We start from the raw sequence: 19,318 nt of genomic DNA on the forward strand, positions 1-19,318 counted from the left end.
CGCGTGCGCACACTGAAAGAGGAGACGCCGGCCGGGACAGCAGCGTTTATTGAGCCGCGCCGGGAGAACCCAGGTCTCCGGGAGGACCCAGATCTCCGGGAGCCCCAAGCGTCCTGGGCCGAGCCCCCCGCCCCGCCCGCGGGTCCCGGCCCCCGTGCAGGGGGGACACAGCCCTCCCCACACAGGTCTTTGCCTCACTGCGGGGGGACCCAGGCATCCTGCAGCCGGGACCTCCCAGTGCAGGGAGACTCCATTGCGGGGGGGGGGGACCCAGGTGTCCTGCAGCCAGGACCTCCCAGGGCATACCCCAGGGCAGGAGGGACCCGAGCATCCTACAGCCAGGACCTCCCAGCGCAGGGGGACCCCACTGCAGGGGGGACCCGGCATCCTGCAGCCCAGACCTCCCAGTGCAGGGGGGACCGGGCATCCTGCAGCCAGGAACTCCTAGGGAAGGGGGAGCCCAGTGCAGGGGAGACCCAGGTGTCCTGCAGCCAGGACCCTCCAGGGATCACAGAGCCTTTGCAAGAGGACCCAGGTATCCTGGAGGCCAGACCTCCCTGCGTCACACACCCCCAATGGAAAGGAGGACCCAGGAGTCCTGATGCTCGGTTCCACTTGGAGCACCTACTCCTGGAGCTGAGTCCTGGGGCTGAGCTCATCATGGCTCTCACACTCCAGCACCCAAAGGACCCAGAAGCCCTGTGCTAAGCTCCAGTGACTCCCATATTCTGGCCGGTGCTGAGCCGCCCATGGATCCTGCACTCTAGCGCTGAGTGGACCCAAGAGTCCTGGTGCTGAGCTCATTACAGCTCCTGCACCCCAGCAGCAAAGGGACGTAGGAGTCCTGGTGCTGAGCCCCATGTGGCTCCCGCACCCCAGAGCCCAGGGTTGGCTGTGGAGAGGACCCCGGCGTCCTGCCCCGGGGTCGGACCCCACTCAGAAGGTGTGAACCAGCTGGACGCTGGGCACTGTCTGTACAATCTGGATGGTGGGCAGGTCCGGGGCTGGGGGGCCGGGCAGAAGCTGCACCACAGTGGGGCCACCGGTGGGCCCTGGCGTTGCCCCAGTGCTGGCAGGCGTTCCCCGCGCCTGCACGGAGAGCTGGCCGCCAGTCCCTGGCACGTTCTCCAGCACTTGCAAGGTGGGCTCACCGCGGATGATGAAGAGTTTCTGCCCACCCTGGGCCTCGTCTGGTGGCAGCTCCGGCAGGTTTTCTACCTCCTGCACGCAGAGCCGCGTCTGCTCACCATCGGCACTGCGCAGCACCAGCACGTTCTGCAGCCCCTCAGCTGTCTGCAGCATCTCCAGGTGCACATCCTGCACCCCGGCCAAGCCGCCCACCTCCGGCTCCGGCCCCAGCAGCTCCTCACCCTGACTGCTCTGCACCACGATCACATCCTGTCCTTCAGGAAGCCCTGTGGCACTCTGTAGCTCGGGGCCACCTGGCAGGCTTGGCCCTGTCACAGGCTCAGAGGGTTGGGGCACAGGTTGGAGCTGCACTCGGGTGCCCTCAGGGGTTTGGAGCTGGACATTCGTCACCTCAGGTGTCTGGAGCTGCACACTGGTCACCTCCGGTGGCTGTGGCAAGGCTCGGAGCTGGACATTGGTCACCTCTGAGGGCTGCGGCAAGGTTTGGAGCTGGACATTTGTCATCTCTGGAGGATGAGGCAGGGCTTGGAGCTGGATGTTGGGCACCTCGGAGGACTGTGGCAGGTCTTGCAGCTGGACATTTGTCACCTCGGTGGCCTGGAGCTGCACATTGGCCACCTCCGCGGCCTGAAGCTGGACACTGGTCACTTCGGAGGGCTGCGGCAGGGCTTGCAGCTGGATGTTGGTCACCTCGGAGGGCTGCGGCAGGGCTTGCAGCTGGACGTTTGTCACTTTGGCAGCTTGAAGCTGCACATTTGTCACTTCAGTGGCCTGGAGCTGGACACTGGTCACCTCTGTGGGCTGCGGCAGGGCTTGCAGCTGGACACTGGCCACCTCTGGTGGTGGTGGCGGCAGAGCCTGTACCCGCAGAGTGCTCACCTCTGACGGGGGCTGCTCGGGGACATTTTGCAGCACAATGACGCTGGCTCCGGGTGCTAGGCCTGGCGCCCGCTGTGCACCTGCCAACGCCTGGATCTGCATGCTGGGCAGGGCTTGTCCTGTGCTGGGCACCAGCAGGATGCTCTGTCCAGCCACTGGTGGTGGGTTGGTGGGTGCCACCACTTTTGGACTCTTCTCCTGCTGGCGTGGGGCAGCTTTGCCAGGTGGAGTGGGCAGCAGGTTGAAGGCAGGGCCCGTGGCCTTGGGTTGCGGCGCGGGGAGGAGGATGAGCTTCTGTGGTGGGTGGGGGATGCTGGGTATGAGCTGCAAGCCCTGCGCTGTCTGCACCAGCAGGAAGGTCTGGGCGTTGGGGGCAGCAGGAGGGCTGCCCACCTCCAGGCTGAGCACTGGGGGCCCGTCCCGTGTGGGTGGTGCCTTGGGGGCAGCAGGTGGCTTGGGGCCAACGGCGTGGGTGCGGAGGTGACGCTGCAGGTAGGAAGCCATGACAAAGGCCTTGGAGCAGATGGGGCACTGGAAGGGCCGGGCGCTGGAGTGAGTGCGCTGGTGGAGCTGGAGGTTGGAGGAGTGGGTGAAGGTCTTGCCGCACTGGGCGCAGGCATAGGGGCGCTCGCCGGTATGGGTGCGCTGGTGCTGCCGCAGGTTGGAGGTCTGGGTGAAGGCCTTGCCGCACACCAGGCAGGCATAGGGGCGCTCACCCGTGTGCAGCTGCCGGTGCCGACGGAGGCAGGAGGTGTTTTTGAAGGCCTTGGGGCAGTCTGGGCAGGCATAGGGGCGCTCACCCGTGTGCAGCCGCAGGTGGTACTGGTAGTGCGAGGACCACTTGAAGGTGAGGCCACACTCAGCACACTTGAAAGCTCGCAGCCCCGTGTGAACCCGCTGGTGGATGGAGAGCAGTGAGGAGCGCTTGAAAGCCTTGCCGCACTCGGAGCACTTGTAGGGCCGCTCGCCTGTGTGGTCCCGCATGTGGTAGCGCAGCCCCGAGGAGCCCTTAAAGGCCTTGCCGCACTCTGTGCACTGGTAAGGGCGCTCAGCTGGGGCTGGGGCCAGGGCCGGGGCTGGCTCAGGTGCTGTTTGGGAACACGTCACCTCGGCCTCAGCCTGGATGAGCTGCTGCTCAGCGGGGTGGCTGCGCTGGTGGCCCAGCAGGCTGGCCAGCTGCACAAAGGTCTTCTCACACACCGAGCACTTGAAGGGTCGCTCGCTAGTGTGGCTATGCTGATGCCGTGCCAGCCCAGAGCCATTTTTGAAGACTTTGCCGCATGTGGGGCAGTTGTGCGTGGCCGTCGGTGCCTCACCACCACCAGGGCCTGGCCCGGGCATCCCTACCTCCAAATGGCTCTGTTGGTGGCCAAGCAACAGCTCCTCACTCTTGAAGGTCAGCTCGCAGTCACCACACTTCCAGAGCATCTCCACAGTCTCCACAGTCTCGGCAGGCGCCAGAAAGAGTGGCGGTGGGGCCAAGGGATTGCTGGGTGGGCGAGCAGCATGGGTCTGCAGGTGTTTCTGCAGGTAGACATCCGAGACGAATGCCTTGGCACAAGCAGGGCATTTGTGCGCCCGGGAGCCAGCGTGGGTGCGCTGGTGAAGGAGCAGGTTGGAGGAGTGGGTGAAGGTCTTGCCACATTGGGCACAGGCATAGGGCCGCTCTCCAGTGTGGATGCGCTGGTGCTGCCGCAGGTTGGTGGACTGAGTGAAAGCCTTGCCACAGGCCGTGCAGACGTAGGGCCGCTCACCTGTGTGGATGTGGCGGTGGCGGCGGAGACTGGAGGAGTTCTTGAAGGCCTTGTCGCAGGCCGTGCACTTGTAGGGCCGCTCGCCCGTGTGCTGGCGCACGTGGTACTGGTAGTGTGAGGACCACTTAAAGGCCATGCCACAGAGTGCGCACTTGAAAGCCCGCAGCCCTGTGTGGACGCTCTGGTGGATCTGCAGCAGTGAGGAGCGCTTGAAGGCCTTGCCGCACTCGGAGCACTTGTAGGGCCGCTCACCCGTGTGGCTGCGTTGGTGGTAGAGCAGGGCCGAAGAGCCTTTGAAGGCCTTGGGGCATTCAGAGCACTTGTAGGGCCGCTCACCTGTGTGCGTGCGCTGGTGGTGGATAAGGCGCGATGACCATTTGAAGACCTTGCCGCACTCCAGACACTCGTACTGGTGCTCGCTGCTGCTCGCTGCCGCTGCCGGGCCAGGCTGCATCTCGGCCAGCTCCAGCTGCTGGGCTCCCACCATGGCGAGGGCCCTGTGGGGACAGTGCCAAGCGGGGCACGTGTCTCCAGGCACCGCAGAGATGACCGCGGCCCCACACCGAGATCAGACGCTGGCCTGGGGGCTCTGCACAGGGCTGAGCTCAAGGGCAGAGTCTGGCCCTGGCGATGTTGGGGTCGGGAGTGACCCCAGGCTGAGGGCAGGACCTGACCACACGGCCTCATGACAGGGAGGTTGGGTACCAGGGCAGCGGCTGGCCACAGGGGCTCACCCTAAGGAAATCGGGACTGAGGGAAGGTCTCCGCTATGTGGACTGACCCTGGATCCCAGCCTGGCACCGACCCTGGGTCAACGTGGGGGCTACGGGTGGGCGTGGCCAGAGGTTGTAGGCGGGGCCAAGCGCCGGGAGGGAGGCGGGGCAGAAGCCGGCCTGGCCGGTGGGCGGGGCCAGGCGCGGGGCTGAGGCAGGCCACGGCGGTGGGCGGGGCCACAAGGGTGGGCGGGGCCGGCAGCTGGCGGCTGCCCCGTCGCGGGTCAGCGCAGGTCCCCGCGCCTCTCCCCCGCCCCCCTGCCCACCCCCACGAACCGCCTGCCGCGTCGGCGGACAAGAAACTCCCGGGGCACGGCGGCCGCGTGCCCTTTAAGGCACCCCGCCCCCTTCGGCATCCTGCGCAGGCGCCTGCGCCTTTAAGGTGGCGGCGGCTCCCAAAGCCCCCCTCGCCTCCCCCACCCCAAAGTCCGCCCCGCCGCGGCCCAGCGCGCCCTCACCTGGGCGGGGACGGGCCCCCCGCGGCCGCCGGCGCCCCGGGCCTTCCCGTGGCGGGGGAGGGGCCGCTGCGGCCTCCCGGCGGCCCCCGCCGGCAGACACCCACCCCCGGCGGCGCGCACGCCAACGGCCGCGCCTCGCCCCGCCCCGCCCCGCCCACCCGCGCGCGCCCATTGGCTGCCGCCCGGCGCGCGGCGCCGCCTGGGAGTTGGAGTCCGCGCAGCCACCATCTTGGCGCCGGCTGAGGGGCGGTAATCGGGGGTTGCACGCGAAAGCGGGCCTCGATGGCGGGGGTGGGAACCCGGGCAGGCACAGTGCAGCGAGCAGGGACATCGAGTGCCGGGGGAGGGGGAGGGAAGGGGGGAGGGGGGCACCGAGGGGGAATCATGTGCCGGAGAGGGGGCCGGGTGCCGGGCGGGGATATTGTGTGCGGGGCGGGGGTGGGGGTCAGGGAATACTGAGGGAGAGTCGTGTGCCCCGGGGGGAGGGATACCGGGCGCTGGAGGGGGACATCGTGTGTCGGGGGGGAGGAGGGGACACTGGGCACCGGGAGGGGGGCATCAGGTGCCGGAGGGGGGACACTGGGAGGGAATCGTGTGCTGGGGGGGGGCACTGGGCCCTGAGTGGGAATTGTGTGCCGGGGGGGGGGGGGACCAGGCACCGTGGGGGGACAGTGGGTGCCAGGGTAGGGGGGAACACTGAGAGGGAATCGTGCCGGGGGGGCACCGAGTATGGGGGGGGGGGAATGGGATGCTGGGGGTGGTACATGGAGGAGGAATTAAGTGGTGGTGGTGGGGAACAGACACCGAGGGGGAATCACGTACTGGGGAGGGGACACTGGGCAGGCACTGACTGGGGTTAATGGGGAGAGGAGACACTGGGGATCAAGGGGACACCTAGAGGGACACGAGGAAACCAGGAGGACATCCAGGGAGGACATTGTGGTTGACACTGGGCACTGAGTGGAGGACACTGGGATTACCCATGCACCTGGGGGACACTGGACACTGGTGAGGGAAACAGCGGTCCCCTTCCCTGATCACTGGAGAGTGATGCTGGAGGGACACCCAGCACTTCCTTGAGGCACTGTAGAGACATTGGCCACAGAGGGGGGACACTGGACCCTTCTCCAGCCACTGGAGTGGCTCCAGCCAGTTCTGGGAGGGGAGTACACCAGGAGGACACTGGGTTCTTTCTTGGACCCTTTTGGACACCAGACACTGGGAGGGACACTGAGCTCTTTCCCGGGTACCAGTGTGACACCAGGCCCTGTCCCCAGGCATAGCCTGGCCAGTGAGGTCAGGCCTAGTCCCCAGAGGGGCCTGCAGCCCCCAGGGTGGGAACGGGATGCCAGGGACCCCTCTAGCCACCCATTTCCCAGTGGTGCTCTAGGAGCCCAGGGCTGTCCCCAAGGAAGGAGTTGAAGCTGGGAAGAGCATCACACCTGTATTGCGGGTATCACAGAATCATAGAACAGCTGAGGCTGGAAGAGACCTCTGGAGATCATCTTGTCCAACCCCCTCTGCTCAAGCAGGGTCCCCTAGAGTGTATTACCTAGGATTGTTTCCAGAGGGTTTCTAAATATTTCCAAAGAAGGAAACTCCGCAACCTCTTTGGGCAACTCTGCCAGCTCAGTCACCTTTCTTCTTACACTAAAACAGAATTTCCTCTTGTCCCATCACTGGGCACCACTGGCCCTGTCCTCTTTACACCCTCCCTTAAGATATTTAGACACAATGGTGAGATCCTCCCTCAGTTTTCTCCAGGCTGAACAGCTGCAGTGCTCTCAGACTTTCCTCATGGGAGAGCAGCTCCAGTCCCTTAATCCTCTTAGTAGCCCTATGCTGAACTCTCTCTGGTAGTTCCGTGTCTCTCTCGTACTGGGAAGCCTAAAATTGGATGCAGTACTTGAGATGTGGCCTCACCAGGGCTGAGGAGAGGGGAGGATCACCTCCCTCGACCTGCTGGCAACATTCTTCCTAATGCACCCCAGGATACCACTGTCCTTCTTACATACAAGGGCACATTGCTGGCTCACGGTCAACTTGTCATCCACCAGCACTCTCAGGTCCTTCTCTGCAGAGCTGCTTTCCAGCAGCCCCCCAGCCTGTACTGGAGCATGGGGTTGTTCCTGCCTAGCTGCAGGACTCTGCACTTGCCTTTGTTGAACTTCATGAGGTTCCCTTCCGCCAAACTCCCCAGCCTGTCTGGGTCTCTCTGAATGGCAGCACAGCCCTCAGGTGTATCAGCCACTCCTCCCAGCTTGGTATCATCAGCAAACTTGCTGAGGAGGCACTCTGTCCCTTCATCCAGGTCACTGATGAATGAGTTGAACAGGATGGGACCCAGAACTGAGCCCTGGGGGATGCCACTAGCTACAGGCCTCCAGCTAGACTCCTTGCTACTGAGCCCAACTCTTTCTGCCTTTCAGCTAGTTCTCAATCCACTTCACTGTCTGCTCATCTATCCTGTACTTTCTGAGCTTATCTAGGAGGATGTTATGGGAGACAGTGGCAAAAGCCTTGCTGAAGTCAAGGTACACAAGGTCCACTGCTCTCCCCTCATCTACCCAGCCAGTCATCCCATTGTAGAAGGCCATCAGGTTGCTTAAACCTGATTTCCCCGTGGTGAATCCATGCTGACTACTCTTGATCACCTTCTTATTCTTCACGTGCATAATGCCACACACAACCCTGCCTGCTCACCCTTGTATACACACGCACACCACAAACAAACCTACACCTCTTCACACACTTCACACATTCCTCCTACACAGACCCTTGCACACACACACACTCCTTCACAAACCCTCTGCCCACCCCACACCCTCTCCTCCACTACCCTGGTACACTGGAGCTGGGGTGAAGCTCAGAGCCCCCCACCCGCCTTATCCAGGAGGCTTGACTCTGTTGGGGCCACTGCTGAGACCTGCTCTGGTGCCACCAAGGTGATGTCTGGGGCCACCGCTGGAACCCTCTCTGGGGCCCTTGTCTGGGCTGCCCCTGGGGCCACCAGGGTGGCCTTTGGGGCAGCCACGGGGGCTGGCTGCAGCCAGGACTGCCGCACAATGGGCAGCACAGCACGCGGGAGGCTGCGGTGGGCTGGCTCGGGGGCCAGCAGCCCCCGCAGCAGGCTGCAGGCAGGTGGGCTGAAGCGTTGCCAACGGGGCGGGCAGGGCCACCGCCCTCCTGGGTCCCGCAGCCACCGCTCAAAAGCCTTGTAGTGGCGGTCAGTGGCTGTGGCCCAGGGGAAGTAGCCGGTGAGGGCCACGAAGAGGAGGACACCCAGTGCCCAGGCGTCGAGGCTGGGCTGGGCAGGCAGCTGGCGGCTCGGCGGCAGGCGGCAGAGCTCGGGCGCTGTGTAGGGCAGCAGGGCTGGTGGGCGCTCCACAGGGCGGCCCTGCGGCCGGCTCTGCCCAAAGTCGCTCAGCTTCACCCGCCAGCACTCGGGGTCCAGCAGCAGCACGTTGTCGGGCTTGACGTCGCCATGCACCAGCCCTTTGGCCCCCATGAAGTCCAGGGCGCTGGCCAGCTGCAGGGCGCAGCGCCGTACTCGCAGCTCGGGCACCCCCACCTGCAGCAGCCCTGCTGTGGCACCGGGGAACGGTAGTGGTGCCCGCTGCACACAGCCCCCCACACTCACAGTGTCCCTTTACCTTAGTGCACCCAGTTCCCCTGGTCACCACTGAGCCAAGTGCATCCAGTGCCCCAAGTCCTCAGTGCACCCAGTACTTCAGTGCCTTTGGTTCTCAGTGCTCCAGATGCACCCAGTATCCCTGGTCCCCAGTGCATCCAGTGTGCCCAGGGCCCCTGGTCCCCAGTGCACTTAGTTCCCCTGGTCACCACTGCACTCAGTGTACCCAGTGCATCCAGTCCCCCATGTGCCCAGAGCCCCTGGTCAACAGTGCACCTAGTTCCCCTGGTCACCAGTGCTCCGGTGGCCCTAGTCCCCAATGATCCCAGTGTACCCAATGTCCCTGGTCCCCAGTGCACCCAGTGCATCCAGTTCCCCTGGTTTCCAGCACACTCGTTTCTCCCGGTCTCCAGTGTTCCAGGTGCACGCAGTGCTCCCATTCTCCAGTGCATCCAATGCCCTGGTTCTTAGTGCTCCTGGTACACCCAGTGCCCCAGTGTCCCTTGTCCCAGTTTGCCCAGTGCCCCTGGTTCTCAGTGCCCCTGGTGCACCCTGTCCCTGCACCCTCATGCACATACTGCCCCAGATTTTCTGGTCCCTCAGTGCTACTGCAGCCCTGGGCCCCAGTGCCCCCGTGCTGCCAGTGCACGCAGTATCCCAGCACCCCAGTGCACTTAGTGCCCTTGATTCCCCTGTCCTCCATTGCTCCCAGTGCCCCCAGTGCCTCCAGTGCCCCCAGTGCCTCTGCACTCAAATGCCCCTATGCCCCACAACCCCTGGGCCCCAGTGCTCCCAGTGCCTCCAGTGCCCATGCATTGATGTCCTGCAGTGCTCCCAGTTTCTCCCAGCCCCTCCCTGACCTGTTTCACTCTTAGACCCCCTGGAATCTTCTTCTTCTTCTTTTTCTCTCTCAATCCCCTGCAACACCCCCAGCCCTCCTGCCCCCAGCCTCAGCCCCCCACTGCTTCCAGTGCCCCCAGAACCCCAGTGATCTCCAGTGCTCCAGCCCTCCTGCCCCCCCCCCAGTCCTCCTACTACCCTCAGCCTCAGCACCTCCAGTCTCCCCAGTGCCCCCACTGGGCCCAGCACCCTCAGGCCCCCCAGCTCCCATGGCCCCCATGCCCCTCATGCACCCAGCTCTGCTGTCCCTCAGTTCCATAGTGACCACCCCACAATGTCCCCAGCCCCTTCACCCCCTCGAGTCCCCCAGTCCCCCCCCCCACAATGTGCCCCCCAACACTGGGACCAACCTCAGGCTGGAGGATGGAGAAGAGGTCTCGGGCAAGGGCGAACTCCTGGGCGAAGACGTAGTGCCGGGGAGTCTGGAAGGCGATGCCCAGGGCACCCGCCACACAGGGGTGGGCCGCCAGGCTCAGGGCGATGCAGTACTCCGAGAGGAAGGCCTCAAGCCCCCCTGCCCGCTTGGCCACGAACTTCAGGGCCAGTGGAGTCCCTAGGGAGGAGGTGGGGGTGGCGAGGAGCCCATCACAGCCCTATCAAACCATATTGCACCGTACTGCCTGTGCTTGGCCTTCAGGGCTAGCAGGGTCAGGGCAGGAGGTGGCAAAGAGCCCATCATGCCCTCAGCATAGCCCCATTGCCCTCGCTCACACCCTTGTCAACCTCCCCCCATCACAGAATCACAGAATGGTTGAGGTTGGAAGGAACCAGGATCTGGAGACCTTCTAGTCCAACCTCCCTGCTCCAGCAGGGTCACCTAGAGCATGTTAGACAAGGTTGCATCCAGCCAAGTTTTTGAACCTCTCCAGAGAAGAAGACTCCACAACCTCTCGGGGCAACCTGTTCCAATGCTGCCAGTGGTCCTAGTCCCCAATGACCCCAGTGTACCCAGTGCTCCTGGTCCTCAGTGCATGCATCACACCCCTCTCAGACCCCCATGAGCACCAATCACACTCCCGTCACACCCCACTGAACCCACCCTCTCATGCCCTGCTGGGCCATGAACTTCTGGGGCTTCTTTGGGGGGACCCATCATGCTCCCATCACACCCCCTTAACAGTCAAGCACACCCTAGTACCCTGCTTGAGGCCAAAGAGGTCCCAGCAGGGTCCCCAAGGAGACGATCAGATCCCTCTCATACACCCCTGCTCACCCCCAGGCACACCCCCATCACCCACGTACACCCCTGCTTGGTCCCAACTTTAGGGACTGCAGGGTCCCTAGGGGTGGGTGCGTGCGAAGAGTCCGTGATACCCTGTGACACCTCCATCACCCCTGAAAACACTCCTATCAACCTCCCTTGCCACACAGCTCATCATCACATCCCTTTCAATACCACTCACACCTCCTAACACCCCAAGTACTAATCCTCTACCTGTCACCCCCTAATCACACCCCTGTCACACCTCATTGCACTCACACGTATCCCCAGGCCCTTCAGGGCCAGCGGGGACCCTGGGGAAGGAGGGGCAGAACCTGTCAACCTCCCCTCCCCCTGCCATCACACCCCACTTGTGCCACAATTGACCCCCATCAACCTCTCTCCCCTATCTCACCCCTGTCGCAGCCCCGTGCTCCCCCATGCCCTGCTTGGCCATAAAATTCAGGGCTGAGAGGTCCTGGATGGGGGGCGAGGGGGAAAGCTCAGCACCCATCACATTCCCTCACCCCACCATCACCCTTTGTAGCCCTTTACACTTCTTGCATATGCCTTTAACCACAAATTTCAGGGCTGGGGGCAGGGTGGGTCCCTGGGGGTTGCAGCACCCTTCAGACCCCATCACATCCCCAGCAGACCCTATACTCCACCTTGCCCACACATTCGGCAGGGCTTATTGGGGGGCTTGCACCCAGCAGCACCCATCACTCCCCAGCAGCACCCAACACATCCCCATCACACCCTGGCCATACCCCGCTGCTGATGCAGAGCCAGCACCACGTGGCCGAAGGCGCCCTGGCCCAGCAGCCCCAGCACCCGGTAGGTCTCGGACACCTCCAGGCAGGGCAGGTTCTGCGCCGTCAGTGCTGCCAGCTCGTCCAGCCACTGTGCCCGTGCCATGGCTGTGGGGACAGGGACACACATCCATGCCGTGGGTGTCATGAGCACTCATCAAGTGGGTACCCATGGTGTGGGCACTGTGAGCACCTATGGCACAGGCACGCAAAGCGTGGGCTCTACTAGCATGCATGGCATGAGCACCCATGGAGCAGGCACTGTGAACCCTCACAGCACGAGCACCCATGGTATGAGCACCTATGGTGTGGGCACTCACAGCGCAGATGCTGAGAGCACCCATGGCACAAGCACCCATGTTGAGGGCACAGCGAGCACCCACAGTACAGGCATGCGGAGCGTAGGCTATACCAGCACCCATGACATGAGCAACCATGGAGCAGGCGGGCACGGTGAGCACCCACAGCATGAGCACCCATAGTGTGGGCACCTACAGTGCAGATGCTGAGAACACCCATATTGTGGGCACTCAAAGCATGGCTGCTGCCTGCACCATGAGGCACCGGGGGCACAACATGAACACCATGTGGCACATGGGACGTTCCACCCCATTGGTACTGTGGGGCACCCTGGAGCAGAGGACAGGCACCCCATGGGTCCCCTGAGGCCCCCTGTGGCACAGTATGGGAACCATGTGGCACCCTCAGCACCCTTTACCATGGACATTCTGGGACACTCTGGGGAATAGCATGGGCACTGTGGAGCACCCTGGAGCACAGCACAGACACCCTACCGCATAGGCACCTGTGGGCACTCTAGGGCACCACAAGCCATGGGCACCATGGAGCACTCTGGGAAACCCCACACCATCGGCTCCCTTGGGCACCCTACACCATGGGCACCCTGCTGCACCCAGAGGGACAGCATGGGCACCCAAGGCCACCATGGACACTGGAACACCTCTCACCACGGACACGCTGGGACACCCCACGCTGTGGGTACCATGGGGCTCCATGGGGCACCCTATATCATGGGCACCATGAGGCACAGCATGGACACCCTGGGGCACCCAGTGGCACCCGGACCCTCCTCTTCGGCCCTTCCTGCCTGCCCATCCAGTAACACCTCTGAAATAGGACCCAGGTGTCCTGACCCTCTGCCATCCCTTCCACTGTCCCCCCCACACCCAGGGGTCCAGAGGGGACCCAGGCATCCTGGCTGCGCAGGAGGCTCTGTGGGGTCCTAACTGCCCCTACTCTAAGTGGATTTTCCCCCTACTCCAAACCCGACCTATCCTCCAGCCCTAGATTTGGCCTCCAGCCCTAGCTGTCCCCCCTACCCCAATCTGTGCTCCCCCCAGTCCCAACTGCCCTCTGGATGTACTGGAATTTGCCCCCCAGTCCCACTTCTCCCCCAGCTCACATTTGTGCCCCCCTCCCAGCCCTACCTGATTTTCCCCAGCCCAAATTTATGCCCATTGCCCAGATTTGCCCCTTGGGTCCTAACTGCCCCCCTTCCAGGCTAGATTTTTACCCCTCTGCCCCAGCCCCACCTGCCTCATCCTGTCCCGATTTGTCCCCCTGCCAAGCCCAGATTTGCCCCCTTGCCCTTCTTGCCCCCTGCCCGTCTCAGATTTGCTCTCTCCCTGCCCCGACCCTATCTGATCCCCCCACCCCCAGCCCAGATTTGCACCCATCACTCAGATTTGCCCCTTGGGTCCTAGCTGCCCCCCCCCCCAGCCCTCTTTTGCCCCTCCAAACTTGATTTGCCCCTCCTGGCCTTACCTGCCCCCACGGCTCCAGTCCTGCTGTCCCAATCCAGGAACAGCAGCCGCCGCTGCGTGGGGCTATTTTTAGTCGTTCCCCCCCCCCCCCCCCCCGAGAGGCCCCCTGGATCCCTGTGTGGGCGGAGCTCCCGGGGGCACCCATGGGTGCTCCATGTCCAGGACCACACAGGAGGCTCCCCCAGTTCCTGGACCTGGGGAGTGGGGCAGCATGCATTTACGCACACACGTGCCAGCGCAAGCATAGGGGTGCGGTGTACGCCTGTGCCCGGGGAGGTGCACGCTCGCGTGGCCCGGTGAGCCTGCAGGCAGGCCCGCGGGTGTGTGTGTGCACGTGGCACATGCATGTCTAGCTGCTTAGGTGCACGCCAGCTTACGCGCGTAGGTCTGCGCATAGGGACTGGACAGGCTGGCATTTGGGGAGGGGGGCTGTCCATGGGGGTCCCTGTGTTGGGAGGGGGTCTGTGTGTCAGGGAGTCCCTGTCTGGGGAGGGGGGCAGGGCTGTATAGAGCCCAATGGGGGGGTCTCTTTGAGGGGTCCCTATTTGGGGTCCCTGTAGCAAGTCCCTTTAAGGGGTTCCTGTTGAAGTGGGTCCCTGTCTCAGGGGTCTGTTTGGGAGTCCTTATCTGGGGGGGGGGGGGGCTTGAGGAGGGTCTGTATAAGGCCACATGAGGGGGTCTCTATTTGAGGTCCCTTTAGGAGGTCTCATGGGGCCGGGTCTATGTGTCAGGGGTTCCCTGTCGGGGGGGGGGGGTGTGTCTGTATAGGGCCACATGTGGTGGTCCCATTTTGGGGGGCCCTTCAGGGCATCCTAGGGAGGGGGGTCCCTATTGGGGATCCCTATAGCAAATTCCTTTAGGGGGTCTGTGCTGGGGGGTCCCTATGTTGGGGTTTCTACAGTGAGTCCCTTTGGGGGGGGGTCCCTATTTGGGGTCCCTGCAGGGGAGTCCCTTTAGGGACTGGGGGGGGAACATGTGTCAGGGGTTCCCTATCTGGAGGGGTTCTGTATAGCACTCCATGGAGGGGGGGGGAGTTCCTATTTGGGGGATCCCATAGTGAGTCCCTTTAGGGGGTCTCTGTCAGGGGGGTTGTCCCTATTTGGGATCCCTTTAGGGCATCCCATGGAGCGGGTCCTTATTTGAGGTCCCTGCAGGACAGTCCCTTTACAGGGTCCTGTCGGGGGGGGGGTGGGCTATTGGGGTCCTTTTAGGGGGTCCCTGTCTGGAGGGGGGGATCCCTATTTGGGGTCCTTGTCGGGGGGGTGAGCTTGTCTAGGGAGCCCCAATGTGGGGGTGCTTGTCTGGAGGGGAGGGGCCCTTTTAGGGGGGAGGTCTGTGACTGGTGGGGAAAAGGAAGGGGAATCTGTGATCCGGCGGGGGGAGGGTGTCGGGGGGAATTGTCCGTCTCTACAACCCCTCCAGGCCTCCGTCGGGGCGGTGCGGCGCGGGGCATTGTGGGAACGGGAGGGGGCGGGGCAGCCCCAGGCCGGGGCGCGCGGCGGGGCCGGAGCCGGAGCCGGGGCCGGAGCCGGGACCGGAGCCGAGCCCGGGAACCGGGACTAGAACTGGTGCCGGAACCGGGCCAAGACCGTGCCAAGGCGGCCCATACTGCGGAGACGAGGCGGCTCGGTCCTTGGGCCGGGCCGGGGGCTGCTGCTCCGTGCCACTCGGTGCCGTTTCTAGATCAAGCAGGGCTGGCCCGGGCCGGCCCACTGTAGTCAGGGCTGGCCCGGGCCGGCTGGGTTCGGCTTCTCCTGGTCTGGTTCGATCCAGCTTGGTCCAGTCAGGTTGGGCTCAGTCTGGCCAGGTCCAGCTCAATCTTCTAGGGTCGAGCTGGGTCTGGTCGGGTCCAACCAGGTCAGATCTGGCTTGGTCTGGTCAGATCCAGGTCAATCCAGCTGGATTGGGTCAAGATTGGACAGGTCTGGTACAGTCCGGTTAGCTCTGGCTTGGTCCGGTAGAGTCCACCTTCGTTTGGTTTGGTTTGGTTGGGCCCAGCTTGGGCTGCTTGGGTCCGTTCAAGACAAGTTGGGGCTGGTGTGGGCCACGTGGTTCCTGTTGGGTCTAGCTGAGCCCTCTGAGATTTGCCATGGGTGAGCTGGGGCTGGGCCGGGAGTTCCACACTTGGCATGAGTTCAGCTGCTTCTTCGACGAGTGGTGCGAGCGCCACAAGGTGCTCTTCATCATCGCCAGCCTGAAGCCGCTTGTCTCGCTGCGGCGACACCCGCTGCACACCCAGCCCAGCCTGGCTGAGACGCTGCGCTTCCGCTTCGTCCGCCTAATCTGCAAGCACAGTGGCACCTACGTGGGCCAGAGTACCGTGCAGCGCAACCGGCTGTGAGTGCGGGCTCTTGGGAGGGGGCTGTGGCATGGTGCTGCACTGCATCAGGCACTGGGGCTGCACCGGGGGAGTCCTCCAGCATTGTACTGTACTGCACTGAGTGGGCTGCATGGTTGTGCTGGATTGTGGAGGGGGGAACTGCTGGTGCTGCATTGCATAGCACTACACTGGTGGAGAGGGGATGCAGCATTGAATTACACTGCACACGGCATCGGGAGCCTCCAGCAACACATTGCACTGCACTGGGCAGCAGGAGCCTCCAGCGTTGCATTGCACTGCCATGGGTGGTGGGATCCTCCAGCATCACACTGCACTGGGCAGCAAGAACTTCCGGCATCGCATTGCATTGCACTGCACTGGGTGGCAAAAGCCTCCAGCATTGCATTGCATTGCACTGTGCTGGGCAGTGAGAGCCTCTGGCATCGCATTGCTTTGCACTGTGCTGGGTGGTGAGAGCGTGTAGTGTTTCGTTGCATTGCATTGTACTGCCCTGGGCAACATGAGCCTCCAGTGTCACATTGCATTGCATTGCACTGCACTGGATGGCGAGAGCCCCTTGTGTTGCATTTCATTGCACTGCGCTGGGTGGTGAGAGCCTCTGGTGTTTTGTTGCATTGCATTGTGCTGCTCTGGGTGGCACAAGCCTCTGGCATCACATTGCATTACATTGTGCTGGGTGGCAAGAGCCTCTGGCATTGCATTGCATCGCACTGCACTAGTGGTGAGAGCCTCTGGTGTTTCATTGCATTGCGTTGCACTGCCCTGGGTGGCGAGAGCCTCCGGTGTCATTTTGCATTGCACTGCGCTTGGCGGCACAAGCATCTGGTGTCACATTGCATTGCACTGCGTTGCACTGGGTGGCACAAACCTCTGGTGTCATATTGCATCGCACTGCCCTGGGTGGCACAAGCCTCTGGTGTCGTGTTGCATTGCACTGGGCAGTGGGAGCCTCTGGTGTCACTTTGCACTGCACCAAGTGTTGGGAGCTTCTGGTGTTACACTAAATTGCGCTGCACAGGGTGGCAGGAGCTGCTAATATTGTACTGCCCGGGGTGACAGGAGCATCGAGTGTTGCACTGCAACTGCACTGGGTTGTGTGACCCTCCAGTGTTGCATTGTATTATGCTGCACTGGGTAGCAGGAACCTCCCTTGGCACATTACACTGTAGTGGGTGGTGGGAACCTGCAGTGTCGCAGAACAGCCCTGCAGCGTTATACTGCACTGCACTGGGTTGGGTGGGCCTCCACTATTGCATTGCACTGTACTGCATTGGCAGAGGTCTCCAGCAGCACAGTGCACTGCACTGGGCGGGACTGGGTTGCGCTACACTGCTGGGAACAAGCCTCCAGCCTTGGGTTGCACTACGCTGCTTCCGATGAGCAGGCCGCTGGCATTACGCTGCACTGCTGGGCACTCTTGTTTTTCAGGAAGGGTCTGTAGGACTGCCCTGCAGTGCACTGCCCAGTGCTGCACCCCCAGCCCCATGTGCATTGTGTCACTGGTGTGGTGGGGCCTCCTCCTGTTGTTCTGCACTCCCCTGGGAGGACCTCCAGCACGGTGCTGCACTGCAGTCCTCCCTCCCAACCCCAGAACAGTGTTGGACACTTCATGACACTGCACTGTGCCAGGGACCAGGAGTCTGATGTACTGGGGAAGCCCTGCTGTGCCCTAAGAACCTGGTACTTTGTTGCAGCAGCAACCTTGGCATGAGGATGGTGCTGTCATGATCCCCTGGGTGACACCCATCCTGATTGAGCCTTGATCCGACTGTGCACCAGTCAGTTCCCTTCCTGCCCATCCACACTAACCCTCCTGTGTGCTTGCAGGAGCGAGAAGATCGACTGCCCGGCTTCGGTCACGCTGCGGCTGGGCCCCAAGAAGGACCGGCTGGTGGTAATTGAGGCCAGCCTGGAGCACAACCACCGCCTTTCCGAGGTGGAGTTTGCCCACTACTTCAAGAGACACCAGCTAGAGGCCAGCATGGGGCTACCCATCCGCATCACCAACAGCGTCTCCAAGCGCTTCCTGGCACCCGACCTGGTTTGGAACTTGGAGGACTACAGCAAGGCCAAGGACAAGGGGATGTGTGAGCTCCTGAGCCAGCTGGACGGGCTCTTCAAGAGTGACCCGGGGGCCAAAGTCAAGCTTGTCTTCCAGGAGGATGTGGCGGTTCTCAACAGCATCTTCCTGGCCACCTCGCACATGCGAGGCCTGGTGCAGCGTTTCCCCCGCTGCCTCTACATGGACCGAGCGGCCTGTGTGAACGGTGAGTTTGACCTCTATTCCGTGCTCTGTGAGGATGCCAACGGGCGTGGACGGGAGTGTGCCTACTGTGTGGCCCGCCGTGGCGTGCCCGACCTCGTCCTCTTCATTGTGGCCTCGCTGGTGCAGAGCGCCCCGGACATCAAGCTCCAGGTGCGGTGCCTGACGGTAGGAGTGGGCGTCACGGACCTGGACGCTGTTGAGGAGGTGCTGCCCTGCGCCCGTGTCCAGATCTGCCGTCTCCAGGTGCTTGAGGCGCTCTACCGCAAGGCACGCGAGCTCGCTGCCCCTAAGGAGGACAGAGTGCTCAACTTGCTGCACAACATGGCCAATGCCAGCTCACCCCGTGTCTACAGCCAGTACCTGAGTGATCTGGAGGATGTGGCCCCCCTTGCCTTCCTACAGTACTACCTGGAGACGTGGCACCACAACAAGGGCATGTGGGCTGAGTGCTGGGCCTTCGAGCGCAACCGCGACTGCCCCTTCCTTGAGCACATGAGTTTCCATCGGCAGAAGCTCTGTTCGGTGCTAGGACCACCCCTGGGGCTGGCTGCCTGCGTTCGGGGGCTGTTGGACCTGCAGGCTCTGCGGGTGGAGGTGGCCGCCCTCAATGAGGAGCGAGTCTCGGACCTGTACCGGGCCACCTGCCCGCCTGAAAGCGCAGCCCTTGTGGCCGAGGAGCTGGGGCTGGCCAAGCACGCTGACTGCCATGTTGATGAGGTGCCTGATGGTTTCCTGCTCCATGGTGGTGGCTGCTCCTTCGTGGTCAGCCCTGACCTGGCCTCCTGCAGCTGCTCCATCTACGTCTCCAGTCGGCGGCCCTGTCGCCATGTCTTTGCCGCCCGTCTGTGGACTGGCCAGCCCCTCTATGACCCTGGGCTGCTACCCTTGCCCCTGGGCCTCGAGGGGCAGAATGCTTCCTAGCGCCCTGCATCCCAGGGTGAATGGCAGGCAGGTGAGCACATGTGGGTGTTGCCGGGACATGGACGATGCTGCCCATGGTGGGGTTTGGGGGCAGCTGCTTCCTAGACTCTCCCCTCTCCTCCCCCCCCCACAATAAAAGGCCTTTTAGATGCCACCAAGGACCTTTTCTTCCCAGTTTGGTTTACCCTGGGTGCTTGGATGGGTAAGGTGCAGGCGGATGGAGAGGGTGCTCATCAGTCTCTCTGTGCCAGGTGCACGGAGTGCATACCTGGTATCAGGTGCCTGTAGCCATGTCCCTCTGGACACAAGAAGCAGATGCCTGTAATGAGGTGCCTGTAACCGTGTTACCTGGGTGCATGGAGCAGATCCTAGTAACTGGATGCTTGTAGCCTGGGCACGCAGAGTGGGTGTCTCTGATGGGGTTCCTGTAACTGTGTCACCCCACATGC

At 62.8% G+C, this 19,318-nt stretch overlaps 3 protein-coding genes across 4 annotated transcripts; 1 reads left to right on the top strand and 2 right to left on the bottom strand.

Moving 5' to 3' along the window:
- Positions 1–30: 30 nt before the first annotated feature.
- Positions 31–5,089, bottom strand: ZNF628 (zinc finger protein 628). Its single transcript, XM_062592987.1, has 2 exons — positions 5,014–5,089; positions 31–4,279 (listed from the first exon to the last, which is right to left on the bottom strand). Exon 2 carries the CDS (start codon positions 4,267–4,269, stop codon positions 937–939), a length of 3,333 nt encoding a protein of 1,110 aa, XP_062448971.1. The 5' UTR covers positions 4,270–4,279; positions 5,014–5,089; the 3' UTR covers positions 31–936.
- Positions 5,090–6,442: 1,353 nt separating this feature from the next.
- On the bottom strand, positions 6,443–13,397 carry LOC134149790 (serine/threonine-protein kinase SBK2-like). Its single transcript, XM_062593028.1, has 4 exons — positions 13,343–13,397; positions 11,516–11,665; positions 9,895–10,097; positions 6,443–8,584 (listed from the first exon to the last, which is right to left on the bottom strand). The coding sequence occupies exons 2-4, from the start codon at positions 11,661–11,663 to the stop codon at positions 7,880–7,882; spliced, it is 1,056 nt and encodes a 351-aa protein (XP_062449012.1). The 5' UTR covers positions 11,664–11,665; positions 13,343–13,397; the 3' UTR covers positions 6,443–7,879.
- A 1,438-nt stretch (positions 13,398–14,835) lies between these two features.
- ZSWIM9 (zinc finger SWIM-type containing 9) lies at positions 14,836–19,030 on the top strand. Of its 2 annotated transcripts, none has more exons than XM_062593021.1 (2): positions 14,836–15,678; positions 17,510–19,030. In XM_062593021.1, exons 1-2 carry the CDS (start codon positions 15,431–15,433, stop codon positions 18,867–18,869), a joined length of 1,608 nt encoding a protein of 535 aa, XP_062449005.1. In that variant the 5' UTR covers positions 14,836–15,430; the 3' UTR covers positions 18,870–19,030. The 2 variants fall into 2 exon arrangements, with proteins under 2 accessions (XP_062449005.1, XP_062449006.1); XM_062593022.1 differs by having other exon boundaries at positions 14,836–15,514.
- Positions 19,031–19,318: the final 288 nt, after the last annotated feature.

The sequence above is a fragment of the Rhea pennata genome, chromosome 21 (genome assembly GCF_028389875.1).
Source record: "Rhea pennata isolate bPtePen1 chromosome 21, bPtePen1.pri, whole genome shotgun sequence".
In the NCBI taxonomy this organism is placed as follows: Eukaryota; Metazoa; Chordata; class Aves; order Rheiformes; family Rheidae; genus Rhea; species Rhea pennata.

Excerpts from the sequence above, each read along its gene's own strand:
- ZNF628 (XM_062592987.1), bottom strand. The coding sequence starts at position 4,269 with ATGGTGGGAGCCCAGCAGCTGGAGCTGGCCGAGATGCAGCCTGGCCCG.
- LOC134149790 (XM_062593028.1), bottom strand. The coding sequence starts at position 11,663 with ATGGCACGGGCACAGTGGCTGGACGAGCTGGCAGCACTGACGGCGCAG. Across the intron at positions 10,098-11,515 it reads GGCTCTGCATCAGCAGCGGG|GGACTCCACTGGCCCTGAAG; the intron begins GTATGGCCAGGG and ends CCTCCTCCCTAG. Across the intron at positions 8,585-9,894 it reads TCTCCATCCTCCAGCCTGAG|GTGGGGGTGCCCGAGCTGCG; the intron begins GTTGGTCCCAGT and ends GGGCTGCTGCAG.
- ZSWIM9 (XM_062593021.1), top strand. The coding sequence starts at position 15,431 with ATGGGTGAGCTGGGGCTGGGCCGGGAGTTCCACACTTGGCATGAGTTC. Across the intron at positions 15,679-17,509 it reads ACCGTGCAGCGCAACCGGCT|GAGCGAGAAGATCGACTGCC; the intron begins GTGAGTGCGGGC and ends GTGTGCTTGCAG.